The sequence below is a fragment of the Macrosteles quadrilineatus genome, unplaced genomic scaffold (genome assembly GCF_028750875.1).
Source record: "Macrosteles quadrilineatus isolate MER2022 unplaced genomic scaffold, UCM_ALF_1.0 Scaffold_1__1_contigs__length_201487025, whole genome shotgun sequence".
Classification (NCBI taxonomy): domain Eukaryota; kingdom Metazoa; phylum Arthropoda; class Insecta; order Hemiptera; family Cicadellidae; genus Macrosteles; species Macrosteles quadrilineatus.
In genome coordinates, this window is record NW_026542594.1 from 75,273,276 (window position 1) to 75,291,726 (window position 18,451).

The window sequence follows — 18,451 nt, forward strand, 5'->3', positions numbered from 1 at the left end:
AATTACCCGTCCTTCTAGTTTGTCTTTGTACTACAAAAATGATGTATCATGTAATGATAAATCTTTTATTATAATTAAGTCTTATTCGAAAATAAAAAAAAACACTATTTATAAAAAAACAAGTAATGTTAAGATGACTAGGAAAATAAATTAAATTCATTTCGACATACTGACAGGGTTTTTTTATTATGGCCATGATTTTGATTTTGATTAATTCCCACATGCAACAAATATCGAGTAAGTTAAAATTAGACATCCTATGTTAATTCTTGACTCCTAACTAAACTATTATCAAAGGATTATCCGAGAATAGTAGTTTTGTATAAACCACCGATATGCTTATGCCAAGCTTCTCTGTTTTACGTTTTTATTATAAAGAGCAGACCGATTACGTAGCACAATAAAGCCCTAACCTGAATGATTGCCCTCTTGTGATTGTCAAAACTTTTTAAAACACAAAACTTAGAGTATAAAGGTCTAAAGAAAACAATCTCTTTAGACCCTTATACTCTTAGTTTTGTATGTGTATTTTTTGCATTGGTGTTAGAATAAAATATATTCTTTCCATTCAAGTATTCTGAAACACTACTGGCTTTACTAGCGATTCAAATAAGTTGTAATTTTAAATTTTATTGACCTATCATACTTTTCTACATTGTTTGTATTTATAACAAAGCCAGCTTAAAGACCTACAGGACAAAGCCATGAGCAAGATTTTTCAAAATATAGCTTACTGTTTTGGAGTAAGTGGAAAAATCACCAATAAACATTCTAATTTATATGATGAATCGTATATATTAAAATGACATTTAGCTGTTACACTTATGTTCTTTGACTATCATATGAGTATGTTATATTTTATGGTTTTATTGTATAACATGTATAAAAGATTTTTAACTGTAAGACACTGAACATAACATGGTGTAGCTCTCATTGTATACGTGATTATAAGAGACAAAGCAATAATTTGCAAACATATGTTTAATAATACACTATTTAGGCAAATGTTTTAAAGAAATAGAAATAATATAAAACATATTTATCTCAATATATTCGAGTATATAAAGGTTTGTACTAAGTAAGAAATGTGTACGAAGAGTACCGGCAGGTTCAAAAGGGATCGTTTTCATCTTACATAAACGTTATCTGGTGAACCTCTCAAATATAATATACGAGAAAATGCTTGCGAACGATGTATGGGATGATCGTTTTCTACAACTCAGATCTTGCCACAAATGATAGGGTGGTGGAGGCCGATTGTGTGCTATGGGGTGCCAGTCCGCGCCTGCAGTGCGTACCGCGCATTTCTGTGTCACCTTGTGAATAGTACTGCCGAAACTCTATGTGTTTTGTGAACAATCAATGAGTTAATTATATTTTTATAACTTATTATTATACTTGTGACTGTACTACTTTTGTAATATTTTGTTTATCTTAAATATTCATCAAACCTCAAAACGTAAATACTAGCATTGTGTTAGTGAGCAGGATTTTTACTTAAGCAAATATAATGCTATTTATTCTTTACGAAATCAATACGGTAAAATAAATCGATGTTAAAAAGTTCGTTTACTAAGATTCAAAAAATAATCAATAGGTACCTTACCACAACTGTGAATACAAATGCGATTATCATTTGCTTATTTTAATATAAAATTAAATAATATACTTATGTTAATGCACACACATGAACTGTACTGGGTGGGGCCTTACATGTTACTACTGTAGCTGGGGGCAACAGGTACCGTACAACAATAGTAGCTGTGCGATGACAAATGACTACCTGTTGTTGTTACTGTTGTTTTGTTGTTTGATGTTTGCTTCGTCGACAGAGCCTTACAACAACGGCTTCGTTACTGACGTCATCCCTACGGAGGCAGGTAAGAGAAAAAGTAATTGCAGAATACAACTGCAGCACAATCTCTACTGTTCTTATAACCACTAAAGCTAGGACACATTTCATTACATGCAATTCATTTTATATCCGTTATATTTACTACATAAAGACATATATGTAAGTCTGATTAAACATTTGTATCATAATAATTAACAGAATTGTTTTAAGAAATCACTATATGGCCAGTAATTGTTTGTTTCACAGTGAATAGTGGTTCTTAAAAAATATATCAACCTTCAGCTATTACATATTTTATGCTTAAAGATTATTTTGTGTTACAATATGAGAAATACTCATTGGAAAATAAATTCATATGCATAGCAATAGTAATACTTTTTAAAAAACTTAGGGGATGTTTCGTAGCATTTACTCTGGTTTTTAAAGGATATTATTACTAGTTATTTCGAATCAAACATTTAAATTCATTCCCATGTGTCTTGTAAAAAAAAAAACAAAGTTTTTACACTTAGAGCTATATTCAACGTAAATGTGGGCTAAAAACATGCAACAAATATGGAATAAGTTAAAATTAGACATCCTATGTTAATAGGTTACAAATAACGTATTATTTGTGATAAATTCCAAAATCGTAAATTTTCTATAAAATGAAGTTGATAAACTAGTTCATTGTATTTGTTGATAAAGCACTTAAGTGTAATGGAAATGTTTGTTGACTATCGATGACTCATCTTCTCTATCAAAAGATAAAGAACAGAGATAAATGTTTTAACGACACTGAATGGAAACAAATTTAAAGATTCACGTTTTTGACCCTTAAACTTGCGGTTGTTTGGTTTAGTCCGTCATATCTAAAGTTCATTATAGGTGTTAAAAATTAAGAGTAAAAAAGAGTTTTTACTTCTCAACACAGGCAATATATAACGTATCTGTATCTTGTAATCATTTAGCTAGTGTTTAAATTAAATGTAAAAAAATAAGTTAAGTATAATTTAAATTTAAGCTTGGCAAGTTATTACAGTCAAACCTCTTTAGTACTAGCCTCGGAATAACCAATTCCTGTATATGACGATTTCCCTTGAAACTTTCATGAAGGTGAATGCAAAAAACACCTTTATAAAAAGTAGTAATTAGGTTAAGAAAATCCATAGGACGAATTTGATTATGACATAGACTAGAACTGATTAACCTCTATACAACGAATATTCTTAGCACAAAACCTCTACAGGGCGAGTATGACAACTCTATAAGGATAATTTCTAATAATCTTAACCTCACCAGTACGTAGTTTTGAAAACAAACATAAGATTGTCTCATCATGAACCCCCCCCCCATGCCCCTTCATTCCATAGTCCTTTATAGAGGTTAAATCTAAGTGAAAGGAAATACACTTTAAGGCCCGGTTTCCCCAACTCATTTAAACTTAGTTTTAAGTTAAACGGCGATTTAAACTTAGTTTAACTTTGATTTGTGTTTCCCCAAATTTAAACTAGGTATTAATCTAAGTTCAAACTAAACCACCTCTTGACTTGGTTTAACTACTGGGGATAAAATAAACTGAGTTCAAATTAGTAAATTACAACAGTAACATAACCTCAAATCAAAATAAAAAGTAGGTGTTAAAACAATAATAATTGAAGCAACTACAAATTCATTTGGACGAAAATAGGCTTGGTTTAGGGATAGCTTTAAGTGAAGTTTTATTTATATTTTAATTTGTTGTTTTTATTAGGTTCTTTTTTTAGTACATTTGATTCTATTTCAAGTTAGTCTACTATTAATTAATTGCAGTAACTAATTTACCCCCTCAAACGGAAGAGTTAATAGACATTTCCGAAGAAGTAGAAGATGAAGATTATGACACTTTAGTACCTAGAACAAGATGGCCTACTAAAAAAAAGGACAGAATTTACCATTTCAATAAACGGAATGAATGTGAATTTGACAACAACTTTTAATAACTTGATAACATAACCTTAAACAGTGATGTTATTCTAGCTGCATTCGCACTTTGCTGTCTGCTCTACTGAGTTGTAGCGTAGCGTTGTGGTGGTTGTAGAAAACACTAGCCCAAAGCCCACCGAAGATTCCTTACAAATACACATTCAGGATTGCCAACCACTCGAATTGCCGTTTATCTTAAACGAAGCCAGTAAAATGTTGGAGAAACCGAACACACATTTTAAACGGAGTTTAAAAATAAACTAGTTTATTATAAACGTAGTTTACACCATTTTGGGGAAACCGGGCCTAAGACGACTATTATTAAACGGCAGTATTACACCTCGATAAAACGAACCTCTTTATTAAGAATACCTTGATAGCACGAATGTTTTGCCCTACCCCTTGAAATTCATCTTATAGAGGTTTAACTATGCATTTCAATAAAAGAACTGGTCAAATGTTGAAGGAATTTAAAAAGTTAACACATCTAGTAAATCTAGTGACGTAATTGTCTATATTTATTATCCATACCATTATTAGTTCTAATATCCTTGATAATTACCCACCCTCATTGAATCTATGTGCATGGTAATTTCCCATATCCATTTATTCAAACCATAAGATATTTAGTTGAAATAAAAGTAATATTTTGCTACATCAGCACCCCCAAACGTAACTACACATGAACACACGCCAAACAACTGTTTAGATTTCATAAATGTATGTTAAGTCTAAATGGAGTATTCTAGATCAATGATAACGTTGGGTTTAGTCAATGTTATTCATCTGTTTATCTCCGGATAAAACCCGTCTGAGGTTGTGGTGGTAGTTTAAAATCGTGATTCCTGATGATTCTTGATCTCATTTTTTGATGATATAAATATTTCCAGGCCTAATCCAAACAAAGCTTGAACAGTAAACATTTATTGCAAACAAAAAGGTAACAAAATGAATTAAAACATTTAAAAATTGTTATTTTCCTACTTCTTCCTCAAAAGGTCGACCAGTGAAATAATTTACATACCTGTTACTTTTAAGACTTGTAGGCAGAGCCTCGATTAGTTCTATAGCATATGTTTATATTTAGCATTTGTCTATTATATTTTAGCGTATGTTTATTTTTTATCCTGTTAATAAAATAAAAATATATTGCACTAAAATAAAACCAAAGGTTTTAAAGATTGCGTAACAAAATAATTTGAAATTATAATGTTTAACTATATATATTTAATTAATCTGTCACCCCCTTACCGAAGAATTGAACGTATCATTGATTATAGCATTACACATAGTATCAATGAGTCAATCCTACGTATGTCTTTTCGTTTTACTCCGAATGCTGAATTTGTGTCACAAACGCCAAATGTTTATAGCTGTTATGTCAAGCAAATTAAACTGTACCAAAAGCTAGTTTAGAATGTTAGCGTTGGCTGCCAGACTTTAAACCAATTAAAACTAAATTTACAAAAAAAAAAAACTGGAACCCTAAACTAAAGTTAAGGCTTCGATATTCCCTAGTTCTCAAAATTGTCTTGCTTTCAACACAAAAATCATGAAAATCCGCCAAGTGGTTGATTCAGAATTGTGTAATAAAAAACCGTGTCACGTTTTAATATATATGATGATTATTATCTCTAACCACTCTAACCATACAAAAACTGTGTTTATACAAATTAAGTTCTTATTTTCCATATAAAATATCTGTTTTATGCTTTAAAATAGCAGTCTGAAGTTAGTAGGAAGTATTTACGATAATGGGTTCTTGGATTGATGGTTAAACGAAAATCCACAAAATCCATGCGTATGGTAAACAATTGTGAATTGTTGTTATATGAAGGTCATGCAAATTTTACATATACCTTGATAATGAACAACGTTATTCTTAATCCACACTAATATCTAATTACGTCGAGTAGAAAATAGTAGTTATATAAAATCATGTTTCACAAAAAATAAAAATATAAATGTATACAATTTTTATGATCTTTTATTACATAGCTTTACAAGGGCTAATACATTGGAAATATGGTTGTGTTGCTGTCATAGTTTAATAATATCATGATTATTGTTAATTATTGTGCAACTTATTTTCATAATATCGTTTGTAAATTTGTAAGAGTTTAAACAATTACTATATATTTTATATATTACTCTTTATAATTCCCTAAAGGGAAACTAAAATAACATTGAACATTGTTTTTTGGGTAAATTTAGACTTTTTTTAAAAGGTTTTCAATGCATTTCATAGATTTTTTCTATATGAAAACACTAAAGTTAACTTAAAACTCATGATACATATCGACTAATAAAGAATCGTTTAATAAATAAATTACCAAGTGTACCCACTCTAAAGTACTGTCAACCACTACAAAATAAATTAGTACATTACATTAAAGAAAATAAGGAAGAAGAAAAATTGACTTGAGCACAAAAAACCCACATCAGTGGCTGATGTGCACCAGGGCAAGGTCCGCCCTATCAGAATCAATCAACATTTGACTTGTATGGGTTTACTAAAATGTTCAATAATGTGGAATAATTTCGTGCACAACAAAATAAAAACACAATTGTTTAGCACGTTAAAATAAAATATGATACCTGATAAAACAACTGCTTACTAATTGCAAATAACAGAAAATAAAATACCCCCCATCAAGCAAACCTGCAGACTAAGCGAATTGCCTATGGCGTCATCAAATTTACACTAAAATATCTGCTTAAAAATATCATTGTATTTCTCATTTAAATAGCATTAGTTTAACGATTATTTAGGTTTTCCGCAGTAGGGAGGTAAAAAATAGTTTTTTTATTCTTTGTAGCATAGTATGAAATAAATACTTTTTTCAAATATAACAAAAATGTGTTCATAAACAAGCATACAACAACAATTTAAGTATTCTACAAAAGAATAACATTTTAAATTTATAGTTTTCATTGTAAATTTTTCCTTAACTATTGAGCGCATAACACCGCTCCAATTACAAATTTATTTGATTTTTAAGCCCTATAAAATGCTTAAGATAGAAACTGCAAAATGTAACGTTTTAGGGTGACAAATAGAATAACCCTAACCATGCTGGTTCACGAACGAACTCGTTCAAATAAATGTAAATTTAAACATTTGTTAAAAATTTCATCAAAATTGGATTTTATAAATATAAATATATGAATTCGAACGGATAGTGTTTTTTTGCATCTGGATACAAGCAAATCGTTTCCGGCTCCAGATCTTACCAGATACTTAAAAATATTTTGTTCCAGAGAAATAGTAATTATTGTAAAACCAATTGAACTTTTAATAAGAGCAATGAAACAAAATACACTTTGAAAAAGTTACTTATAGAAAGAAAGATTAGCAAAGTTTAGGCCACCAAAATGTTTTCTTGTGTTAAGCTCTTTTCTCATGAAGATTTTTCATTATTTTTTGAGAGAACTTGATTTTATTTGTGTGGGGAAATGGAAAAGTCATCGCTATCCGTCGATTGGTTTTGCACGCTCTTAAAAATTCAACTTACATAATACGTATGTTGTATGGTAGGTTTTTTTTAAATCTATTATATTATTAAAGTGATACAATCAAATTTTATGTAAACGGTTAAGGCCATTTACCAAATAAAAATATAGGCATATGACAAAATCAAAATGAAGCTTAAAGTGTGTAGATTTGTCGAAAAAAGAATTGATATGGACGAATTCCCTAAGGGCTCTGTCCCACAGCCTGATTTCCAAAGGGCTACGCCTTGCATGTTTTGGAAGTTAACGTTATTCTATTAATTAGTGAACAACAGCTGGCCAATGCAATTGACGATATCGTTTTTTGTCTACATTTTTGTTTTCTTATTTTACGATTTACTTTTATGTTCTTAAAAGAGGTGCAGTGAATGGACAGTGGAGCTATTTCTAGTGGTTTGATACAAGTGAGTGATTAAAGGTGCTCGAAACACGATGAATATAAGATTAACAAACCATGTATGTTGTTCATTTCAAGAGATTGTCACCGATCTTTAACAGGTTATTTCATTTAAAGGTATTTAAGTAAAGTATTAAAGTATTAAAGATGTCGTGAAAGAGAGCGGCGAGTTCAGGTACAACCGTACCCACCTCGGCCACCTTAGGACGTAGGAAGTATGAAAATTCCACTGCCTTTAATATCCTTTCAGATGACAATTTCTCGAACTTCGGTCCTTTAAATGAAATAGGGAAAGTCAACGTTTATTAAATTAATTTAGGCTTCTCTACACCCGTGAATTCGCGGGTAGAACCTCTTGTAACCATTATACAGGGTGAGTTTTAAATGAGTCCCCCCCCCCTACTTTTTTCTACATTTCTTAAGATATCAACTCCGGACCACGTCAGATCATTGTAGAGTAGTAAGTACTTCATTTTGACTGGGTATAAATTTTTGGCCGCCATCTTGGATCCGCCATATTGGATACAAAGTTTTTTTTTTTCAAAGGTAAAGGTTGTGGACTACCCATCGTTTTAAACTAGATTTTTATGGTAAATACGATGCTGCAATCCGTTTTTAAAAATCTTGATCCATTCTAAAGTTATGAGAACTTTTTATAACATTATTTTTAGCCCATTTTAACATTGTGCATTTAGAAACTAAGAACATAATCGCAAAATAGTGCTAGATAAAGATAAGTATACACCACATAATATACATAAATCTTTATTTAGCACTATTTTGTGATTATGTTCTTAGTTTCTAAATGCACCATGTTAAAATGGGCTAAAAATAATGTTATAAAAAGTTCTCATAACTTTAGAATGGATCAAGATTTTTTAAAACGGATTGCAGCATCATATTTACTATAAAAATCTAGTTTAAAACCATGGGTCACAACCCTACCTTTACATTTGAAAAAAAAATTGTATCCAATATGGCGGATCCAAGATGGCGGCCAAAAATTTATACCCAGTCAAAATGAAGTACTAACTACTCTACAATGATATGACGTAGTCTGGAGTTGATATCTTAATAAATGTAGAAAAAAGTAGGGGGGAACTTATTTAAAACTCTAACTTATTTAACTGTATAACGTTATTTTCATTTAGTTTTACTTCGGGAAATCATTTAGATATGTTCAATTTTCCTGTTTATACTGACATCACTACATAGACATTGCTATAATACAATTTTTGAAAATTATTTTTTACTAGCAGCCTTTAACTCTCAGGAAATCATGAGTATGAAATATGATTATGATAATTTTGATAATTATGATAATTTAACGTAATTTTACATATTGGAAATTGACATACTAGTAATGACACAACACATGCTCGCAATTATAATGTTAGAAGAAAATCAAACATCATAATCATTGGCTGTGACGTTTTACGAAATTATTGTCATGATTTATCATCGTTTTTATTTGTACTCTTGCAAAATAGTGAAATGAGTCATACTTTTAAATGCGTATGAACAAAAAGGAAAATAATAATATCTGTGAATTTATGAGAATGTTGTCATTTCATTTCTGTTCTAAACAATACAAGTATTGATATCTCCCCGAGAAAATGCGGTATTTTTTCAATTAAACGTAATAATTTAAATAAACAAATTGTTACAATTGCCTTTACAGACATCCCACATAACGACTTGCATGCACTCTTGGAAAGATTCTCTGAAACGGTGAAAACAAAGCAATAACTCATCAATGCTCTAACTAAAACATCCCATGAATATTCAACTTATCATTAGTAGCTCTTTGAAACACTCTCAGTAAAAAAAAAATAGTATACGACTGATTTCTACATAATTACACAGATTAGTGAGCAATGCCTTTATCACTAGCTAACTTTGATCAATCCTACACTAAATGTAAATTATTAGATGAATAAAAGTAAGACATAATCCGAACCTAAGACTGATGTATTTCTACAAAACAAGTCTTCTGTTTAGTTTCAGAGAAAAACACTTTTTGCACAAAGCGTTTATGAATGTATGTGTTTTATTCATTAATCTTGTTTCACCGTACAGAAGTTTAACGATCAAACCATTTTACTGTTTGATAATTAACGTTTTGATACAAATACCTACTAATTATGAACTACGTCTTTGTAAGAGATGAATCATACTAGCTGTTTATTCGCTTGGGTAATCTCGTAATGGTAAAATAAATTTATAATCTTTGAATCAGTGCTGCAAAAATTGGAATAATCATGAAATTATGGATATAAACTAAACATTACATGGCGTTTGTCCTCGCACTTTGAAAGTAGGCAAGCTTTCACTTTCAAATTTTATCGCTGCCTTAACGAATTTCCTTTGATAGTACACTAGTAGCCTATATCCTTAATAATTTCAATCTCAGAGGTAACACGACAAAAAGACTTCGAATGGCTTCCGGCCGCAAAGAGAGATAACTAATGCACTTTTCTGCAACTGCAACATAATTACTTTGTCTCACTTTTCCATTGACCACATACATTGACCATGGACACTTTAGCCCAAAAGCCAAACAAGCATGACAATGCAATCAATTCATATGTTGGTTCTTTAAAGGCTTAAGCATTTATTGCTTGTAGCTATTGGTAGGGACATAGTTATTGTATACTGTATCATTGTGAGTCCATACTCTCAGTCTTTAAAAGTTATCAAAACTTCGTCAACAACTCTTCGTGAGTAGGGCTCTCTACGATTGTTAGGCTACATTCCTTACCTATATCAAATATCCAGCAGCAGATCGAAAGCATTAATATTTTTGCTTATGAGGAGGCATCCAGTGCCACCTAAAATGTGGAGGAATTGTTTTCAACATTTAATGATTATTGTTTTAATTTTCATTAAAATGACCTCGATATCGGTTGCATCATATTCGTACATTTGTTGATAAGACATCAACATTCGTAACAATTGTAAAATAAGATCTAAAAATTGCCAAATACGATATTAAATTACAATTTAATATTAGGTACTAAATGGTACTGTACTCTGGATTGGTATATTTCTGAACGAACAAAACTGGACAAATTGTTTGAAACATATTTGAAATGTGTCACGAAAATAAACTGTGCTGAAAATAGAGTTAACAAAGGTTATGTAATGCCAAATAGAATCAATAAAAAGCGCAATAGCCAAGTAAACACCACTTGAAAAATCATTGTTTTACAAAAGTATACCTAAAATGTCACAATAAAAAACAACTACAAAAAACAAATATTTTGGAATTGATGGTATAAATAATAAAAACTGTCAATCAACTGGTATACGATAAAAAACTAAAATTGAATGTTCATATGGCTAACATTGAATAATTTAGGGCTCTTAGGGCACAGCCCTTTGGTAAAACCATCATGAAATTTATTTAACTTTCCTATTGAGTAGGCTTATACTGAATTTAATTCTTTTAGATTGTCCAGGATTTGGAGAATATTCCCTGATAAATTTTCATATTGTTTTAAGATTTTAGTGTTTCAAATGAATTGAAGTTAATACAAATTTTAGAGCATAGTTATCATACGATCCCATTAAACATTTTATGTCATTAATTATTTCTTAATAGGCAGGTTGAGGCTGCAGTTTAGCTTACGCTGTAAAAAAACATCAATCAAGGATGTTCAGTTTTAGACAATGACTCATCATCATTGGTGATAAATAATGTGAAGTAAAATAATATGTACAAGTACTGACAAATAAAAAGTTTTTTCTCGTAATATAACTACTAGCAGCAGTAGCAGTAGGTACTAGAGAGATAATTAATTAATTATATAGCTATTTGATTTTATTCTACTTCACGTAACTTAATATCAATCACATTAAAATGTTAATAAACATATTTGTTGTATTATTGCTTAATTTAGTTTCCATATGTAAAGTATATTTACTTGTATATCAAGTAAAATAGTTCTCACTAAAAAAACAGTATCACACATTATTACTTGAACAGAACGTCACCTATCTATTAAAAAAAAGATTAAAAGTTTACAACAGTCTGTGATTGCAAAGTTTTACTAAACATTGCTATACAATCTAACTCAATAGAATAATCCCCAACAATCAAATTAAGCGAGTGAAAAGGCGATTATATCGTGGGTATAACCACCGAATCAATATAAACGGTAGCGTGTTTATGGCATGCAATATCAATTATCTTCCTACAACAAATAAACGTGACCGATAGTCGATAGAACGCTTTATCCTGGATGGACACGTCAGTTAATAGTTTCTGCAATGCTTTTTTTGCCAAACCTGGATTTAAATTTGTTTAATAGGTAAAAACGTTTAGATTTTTGAAGTAGATTTGTTTTTAATACTCGTATACATACTATCTATGTGGCCATCCTCAAGTTTCTTGTCTGCTGAAACTATTGGAACTAAAACACTATTATTCTTAAAACTATTGCTAGTACGCAGCTCTATGTTATGGAGCTCTATTGCCACATCTGGAAATCGCGTTAGTGGTTTTCCGTTTTGTGACAACCTTACTAATATAGTTTTGACTCTGGTAGATTCCTTTCCTCTCCAATGCCAATGGATGACTCATAAACCACCAAAACGGCCGATTTTGACACCCTACTGTATGCAGAAGTGACCCTGAGTGATACTTGAGACTGTGCTCGTACAACTGTAAACTGGTACGTTTATTTATTAAGAGGATATGTACACACTTAAGAGCTGTGTAAAAGCACACACTTGAATGCAGAAGAGTCTTCCGGCGGGTCTGAGAAACCCCGACATTTACCTTGCGTTTACTAAGAGCAGTCACCGCATCTGCAAACGCCACGTACTGATGTCTGCTGACCAAATCAGTGCTCTTGTACGCTGCTGAGGTCTGGGCCCATGTTCTGAAGAAGCGCGTCTTCCGTGACCGGCTTTCCCGCGCCCAACATTGATGAGCCTCAGTCGCTCCTGCCTACCACACCGTCTCCGAGTCTGCAGTCATGGTAATTGATAGTATATCAATCCCATCTTCCATCTCGGGAGGGACGACAGGTGATCCACCGCAGGATACCTGAAGTTGATAGAGAAACTGATGCTAAAGAAGTGTGCAACCGCAACTTCGATTGCTGGCAGCGCGAATAGAACGCCGAGTTGGACGACCAGGCTCACTTCAAGCATCCGACCATGGGTGGAAGGGCAGCATGGCAAAGTCAGGTATTTCGTGACCCAGTTTTCGTTGGGTCATGGGTTCTTCTCGGCCTTTATGCACTGAATTGGGAGGGCCACCAGCTCGGAATGTGTATATGCACAGAATAGGGAGGGCCGCCAGCTCGTAATGTGTGGACTGTCCAGTCATAGCAGACACGGCCGAGCAAACCCTTTTCTTCTGTGAAAGGTGGTATGTCCGCCGAGCTTCATTGATTTCTGAGATCGGCGACGACATTACTCTCGACATCATCATTGGAGCTATGCTCGAGAGGAAAGGCTTATGGAACTATGTCAAGCAGTTCGCAGAGGCCACACTTCGGCCTAAGAAGGTCGATCTTGATCGGCCATAACCTTAGGAAGCAACAAAGAAGGTAAGTTCTAAGAGCCCTATTACACTTGGTCACCAGGCGACGCCACCGGTGGCGTCACCTGGTGACATCACTGGTTACTGTACGGGCAGCCAGCCTCAACACCAGAGAAGTCACCAGGAGTGAGACCAACCTCCAAAGTTCCTCCACTCCAGTGTCTACATATATTCAGCGCTGTCACCTCATTGAAGGACAAAGTACTCTGTTATCCGCGTCTTACCTCTTCAGTTTAAAAAATGTCCAGTGAACAAACATTAGTGAATAAACGGGGAAGAGATGCAGGGAAAGGAAAAGGGGAAGAAGACTCAGTAAAAGTAAGCCAGTTTAATGTAAAATGTAGTGGTGAAAAAGATACCAATACATTTTCCTTAGGGGTGCACGTACATTTTCCTTGCTCGTCTCCTCCTTTTTCTCAACAAAAGAGCAAGAATTTCTTCATATTTTTCCATCAGTACCTCCACCCACTACACTGGCAACAATCTGAACTGGCAGAACACGAAAATACAGTGGTGACGCAACACCGGTGACTGTGTGTAATATGTGCCATTTGATTCAATGCCCAGCGACAAATCTTGGTCCCCAGTGGTTACTCGTCTGGTCACGGGCCAGAATCATCGGTCAGTCACCAAAGGCTGGTGACGCAACCGATGACCAAGTGTAATAGGGCCCTAAATTAAAATCTATCGGATAGTTTAATGTAAACCATTTTTATAAGTAGGCCTACTATCCAAAGCCTAAAGTTTACTTTTGAATGCCTTTACAAGTTAAAACTATATATTTTTATTGTTATACTATTGACATACGCTTGTACAAAATCTATTGTGTGGACATTTTAGACCTGAATAGAATACTCTACGTGGATACAAGACTTTGTCTTAAAGATTTACAATAACCAAAACCCCAAATTACGACACACTATTAAATTACACCTTGACACAATTATTCGTGATACTAGTTAAACACAATATATACAGCTTTTTGCATGACCAAACTATTTTCCTGCTCGTAATTTTAGATTGTTATGTACAATCAAATAAAAACTTATATTTTTAATGGTCTCGTAAAGTATAAAGTTGGATTTTCAAAATATAAGTAAAATTAATTGTTTATGAAAACAAACACTTTAGTCTGATGCTATGGTTCGATGAACTTGGAATAAGTTTAGTAAATTCCTTTTGTGTTTAGCTAAATGCCTGGATTCCTTATTAGAGTTAAACCTCTACCATCGTCATCAGTTCTTCAGTTAAGTTATTTCACAGACAGATTACTCATTATTATAGTTTTTGAGTGAAATAGCTTGACCAACGTTAACAAAACTACCTTTATCATACTCCTCTGACAAAGTGTAAAAAATTGTTCTATTTACGCTACAGAACTTATGAGTGTAACTTAAAATTTTTTTTGTCAAAATGTGTTTAAATATAATTACCAATATTTATGGCAAGATCACAATAATATTCTTAAAACTAAAGATAATTACTAGGCACTTCTGTAACGCAAAAAACATATACCTAATTTAGTACCATGACAGTTAATTGTTGATGTGGTTACGTGATTCTCAATCGTTGATTAATGTATAACCATATTTATGTTAATCTATTCGTCCCTAATAGAATTTTATAATCAAATGATGATTTTTTGTACTTAAATTTCATTAATACAATCCTTTGTTCATGACATGGCTTGGGAAGGAGAAATCGTTTTTGTAAGTCCTTCTTATATTAAACATCAGACGGATGTAATAAAATATGACCTCCAGAACTGTATATCATATACGCAGATAAACTGTAGGTACCCATTACAGTAATTGTTATACGTACTTTATTACATTATTTGTATGACAGCACAATGCTATGTTTGTTAAGAGCTTGTTTGTATTTTATTCAGTAATTTAACTTTATCTTTATAATTGGATTGGTGAGATCAAATGAGAAAAAACTAATTTTGACCCATCCTAGCAAGATAGGATGTTTCGACTATTTAAAGCATAAACTGTTTGAAGATATTTTTAAATATATTTAAAAGGTTAAGAGGAACCATAGATGTTTACTATCTATAGAATACGCAATTCCTGAAGTTGTAATTTGTAGTCTCCCATTATGTTTATGGTTAGTTTATCAGGCCATGAAGTTCCCCTCCCTCAGCTCACATGTACTCTGTCCTCACTAGTCTGCTTGTTATAAATTGCTGCAGCAGGTATCGCGCTGCAACGTATGTATAATATTCCGTTCCTTACTGCATTGTTTTAATTGCAATGTGTTACTCTGTAATTCTTTCGGTGTGTATTAAATATCAACCAATAAACTCGATACTTGCTCTGTAATTGAATGTTTATACCTGAAAAAGAGTTTATAAAAATATGCATTTGTGGGTTGTGGTTAATGGTTTGTGCAATACTATCCACTCAGCATCTTGCTATTTATATTTGGGTTTTATGTTAACCAATTTAACTAAAAATTCAACTTTGTCACACCTTCATATGACATAATTTAATAACTTTCAATTTATAAAATGGAGTTTGTGCAGTTTTGTTTGTAGTGATGCAAACCATAGTTGAGGTTATAAAATATTCATAAAAATTGGTTTTTTTATGTTCGCTTGTAACTCGTGAAGACTGCTTACGTTCTATATGAACAATGTTCAGGATAGTAATAGAATAACAGACTAAATTTATACAGTATTTTCAATTTATTGAGAAATGTATATTTTCTATGTACGCAATAATGGGTTGTGTTCCATACACCAAAATAAAGACATCATATTTTTATATTTGTTATGTTTTTAGTTTTATTTTGTCTTTGTTATGTAAATGTGCGTGTGCTTAATGGTATTGCACATTTGATTCGCCATAATCACGTATCAGTTGAAAAGAAAATGTTTTTAGAGAAGTTTTATCTGGAAATAAAAGTGAAACGGTGCTGTGGGATTACTAAAACTCGTCGAATACATCCTTTAATTAAAATTTCAGAAGTGTCCACCACGTCAGTTTTAATTATAACTCTTCTTTGTTCCTTTCCCCTTACTTTTTTAGTTATTAGTAAAAAACTAGGTTTATCTAATCAATCGAAATTTATCGATCCAGTTCGTTTTACACAACGAGCACTTAAGTGTTTGTGAGTCTTTCAATATTTTCATGGTAACATCATCCAAATCATTAAACAGATTTTCAATTAAGTTTATTGCATTTAACTGTAAAATTTTCCGTCTCTTATTTTTGTCTCAAGGTTCATATTGTTTCAAGAACTAAAATGTAATGTGAAAAGTATATTTATTTAATCCTTTAGAGGCCGACCCTATAGTATAAGTCGCTCTGCGTAGGACCGGGGTACTTTGAACAGTTTCTGCAATGTTATAGAAAATACTCCCGCCGCAGCAAACCTGCCGTCTAAGCGAATTTCCATTTGGCTGAATTGATTTTCAATTGATCTATTTAAATAACATTAGGTTTAACGAGTACCTAGGTTTGCTGCTACAAGGAAACTAATAAAGTGTGTTTTTAGTAAAATATTGATAGCTTACTATAAAATAAATAAATTTGCCAAGTTTGATCAAAATATATCCATAAACAAGCAAACTACAACATTTTACAATATTCTCCATAAGAATAACATGGGAATTTTGAATTTACAATTTTTTTAGTTTTCTCCGTAACCAATAACCGTACAAAAACACTTTGATATACTGAATTGTTTGTTTTTTAAAGCTCTTTAAGAAGGTTAAGAGAAAAATTGGGACATTTTGTGTTTTGAGGGTCAAAAGTGAGAAAAACCAATTTTTACCCCATAAAACCCCCCATAAAACCCTGTTCCCGTGGTCCGATCATCCTGGATCGCGAACTCATTCAAGTTTATCCCGCCTTACACCTTCAAACCAAATTCCATCAAAATCGAATAAAAATTACTCAAGTTATCGTGTTCACGGACACATATATATATATATATAAATCTATATATATATATATATATATATATATATATACATATATAAAAATTTGAACGAATGGTGTTTTTGGCCTCTGGGGATATCAAAATGAAAAAGTAAATCGGTCCCGGGCCTAAGTCTTACCATGAGACCTACGGTAATAGCTACTTCCCTATAGGGAAATTAGCTAAAAGGCTATAGCTTTTGAATGGCAGCCCTCATTAACATTTATTGCATGCTGTTGTTGATTTTTTTGATATTTTATATTTTTTGATATTTTTTTATAATCATTTATTTAAACTGGCGATTTATAGGTAGTTAATCTTTTTAGAAAAAAAAAATAACTTCCAGAAATCGGAAGTTGGTGTCCTAAGTGTTGAAATAGTTTTTTAATAGATAACAATGAAGGTAAATACGACATAGTATTGTGGAACAATGGATTTAAACTGTTACGTTGCAGAATATAAACAAGATAAACGATATTCGTAATCGTTCTAATATCGTATCTCTTAGTGATGCTCAGCGTGATAGTGATAGTGATAGTGAGTGTCGTGGATGACACTGAAGTGTGTACTTACAGATGTGAGTAATGACGTTACAGAGATAGCACGACAATGGCCATTACCGCTAGCATCAACGATAGGGTTTCGCCAGACGAGGATGTTTTGTTGAAAGTTACTACCAAATACATTAAAATAAAACTGTTAACGCAAATTCAATTGTTACCATCTCTCTGTACAGGTAAAAATATTCAAAACCACTAGAGGATGTATTAATATATTACTATAGAGAAATTTGTAGATTCTTATTTGATATAAATTATAATTTGAGCTAACGTTAAACTATAAAATACAAGTGTCAACAATTCTGAAAAAATAACTAAAGAAAATAATTTTAGATTATAACAATATTCTAATATCTGAAGCATTAACTATTTTTTATTAGTAGAGGTAGAGTAGTAAAATACCCTATAGCTAGTGGAACTACTAAAAGAGGAAGAAAATGTAATTTTATCAAAACCATATGGTGAATACTTTTAATTTAAGTTACATTGTAGTCGAGCAATGCTGCCTCTCCGTGGACAAAAGTTTGTGAGAGAACGTAAAGTTTTGTTCAACATTTGAATAATTCTCTGGTGGATGTATAAGTTTAGAGGGTAGCATAAGATAAAATTGATTTTGTTTAGGATCTTCCATGAAATCAGCTCACCACATATTCAATTGAATTTTAAATAAAATTGGAAATACTCGCTATTTTATAGTG

The 18,451-nt window shown here is 32.1% G+C and overlaps 1 protein-coding gene across 1 annotated transcript in view; it reads left to right on the forward strand.

Moving 5' to 3' along the window:
* Positions 1 to 13,187: 13,187 nt before the first annotated feature.
* Positions 13,188 to 18,451, forward strand: part of LOC128998078 (uncharacterized) — a 36,080-nt gene continuing 30,816 nt past the window's right edge. Inside the window, exons 1-2 of the mRNA XM_054424069.1 lie at positions 13,188 to 13,270; positions 13,307 to 13,464. Coding sequence (XP_054280044.1) covers positions 13,188 to 13,270; positions 13,307 to 13,464 — 241 coding nt within the window. The remainder of the gene's footprint in view (positions 13,271 to 13,306; positions 13,465 to 18,451) is intronic.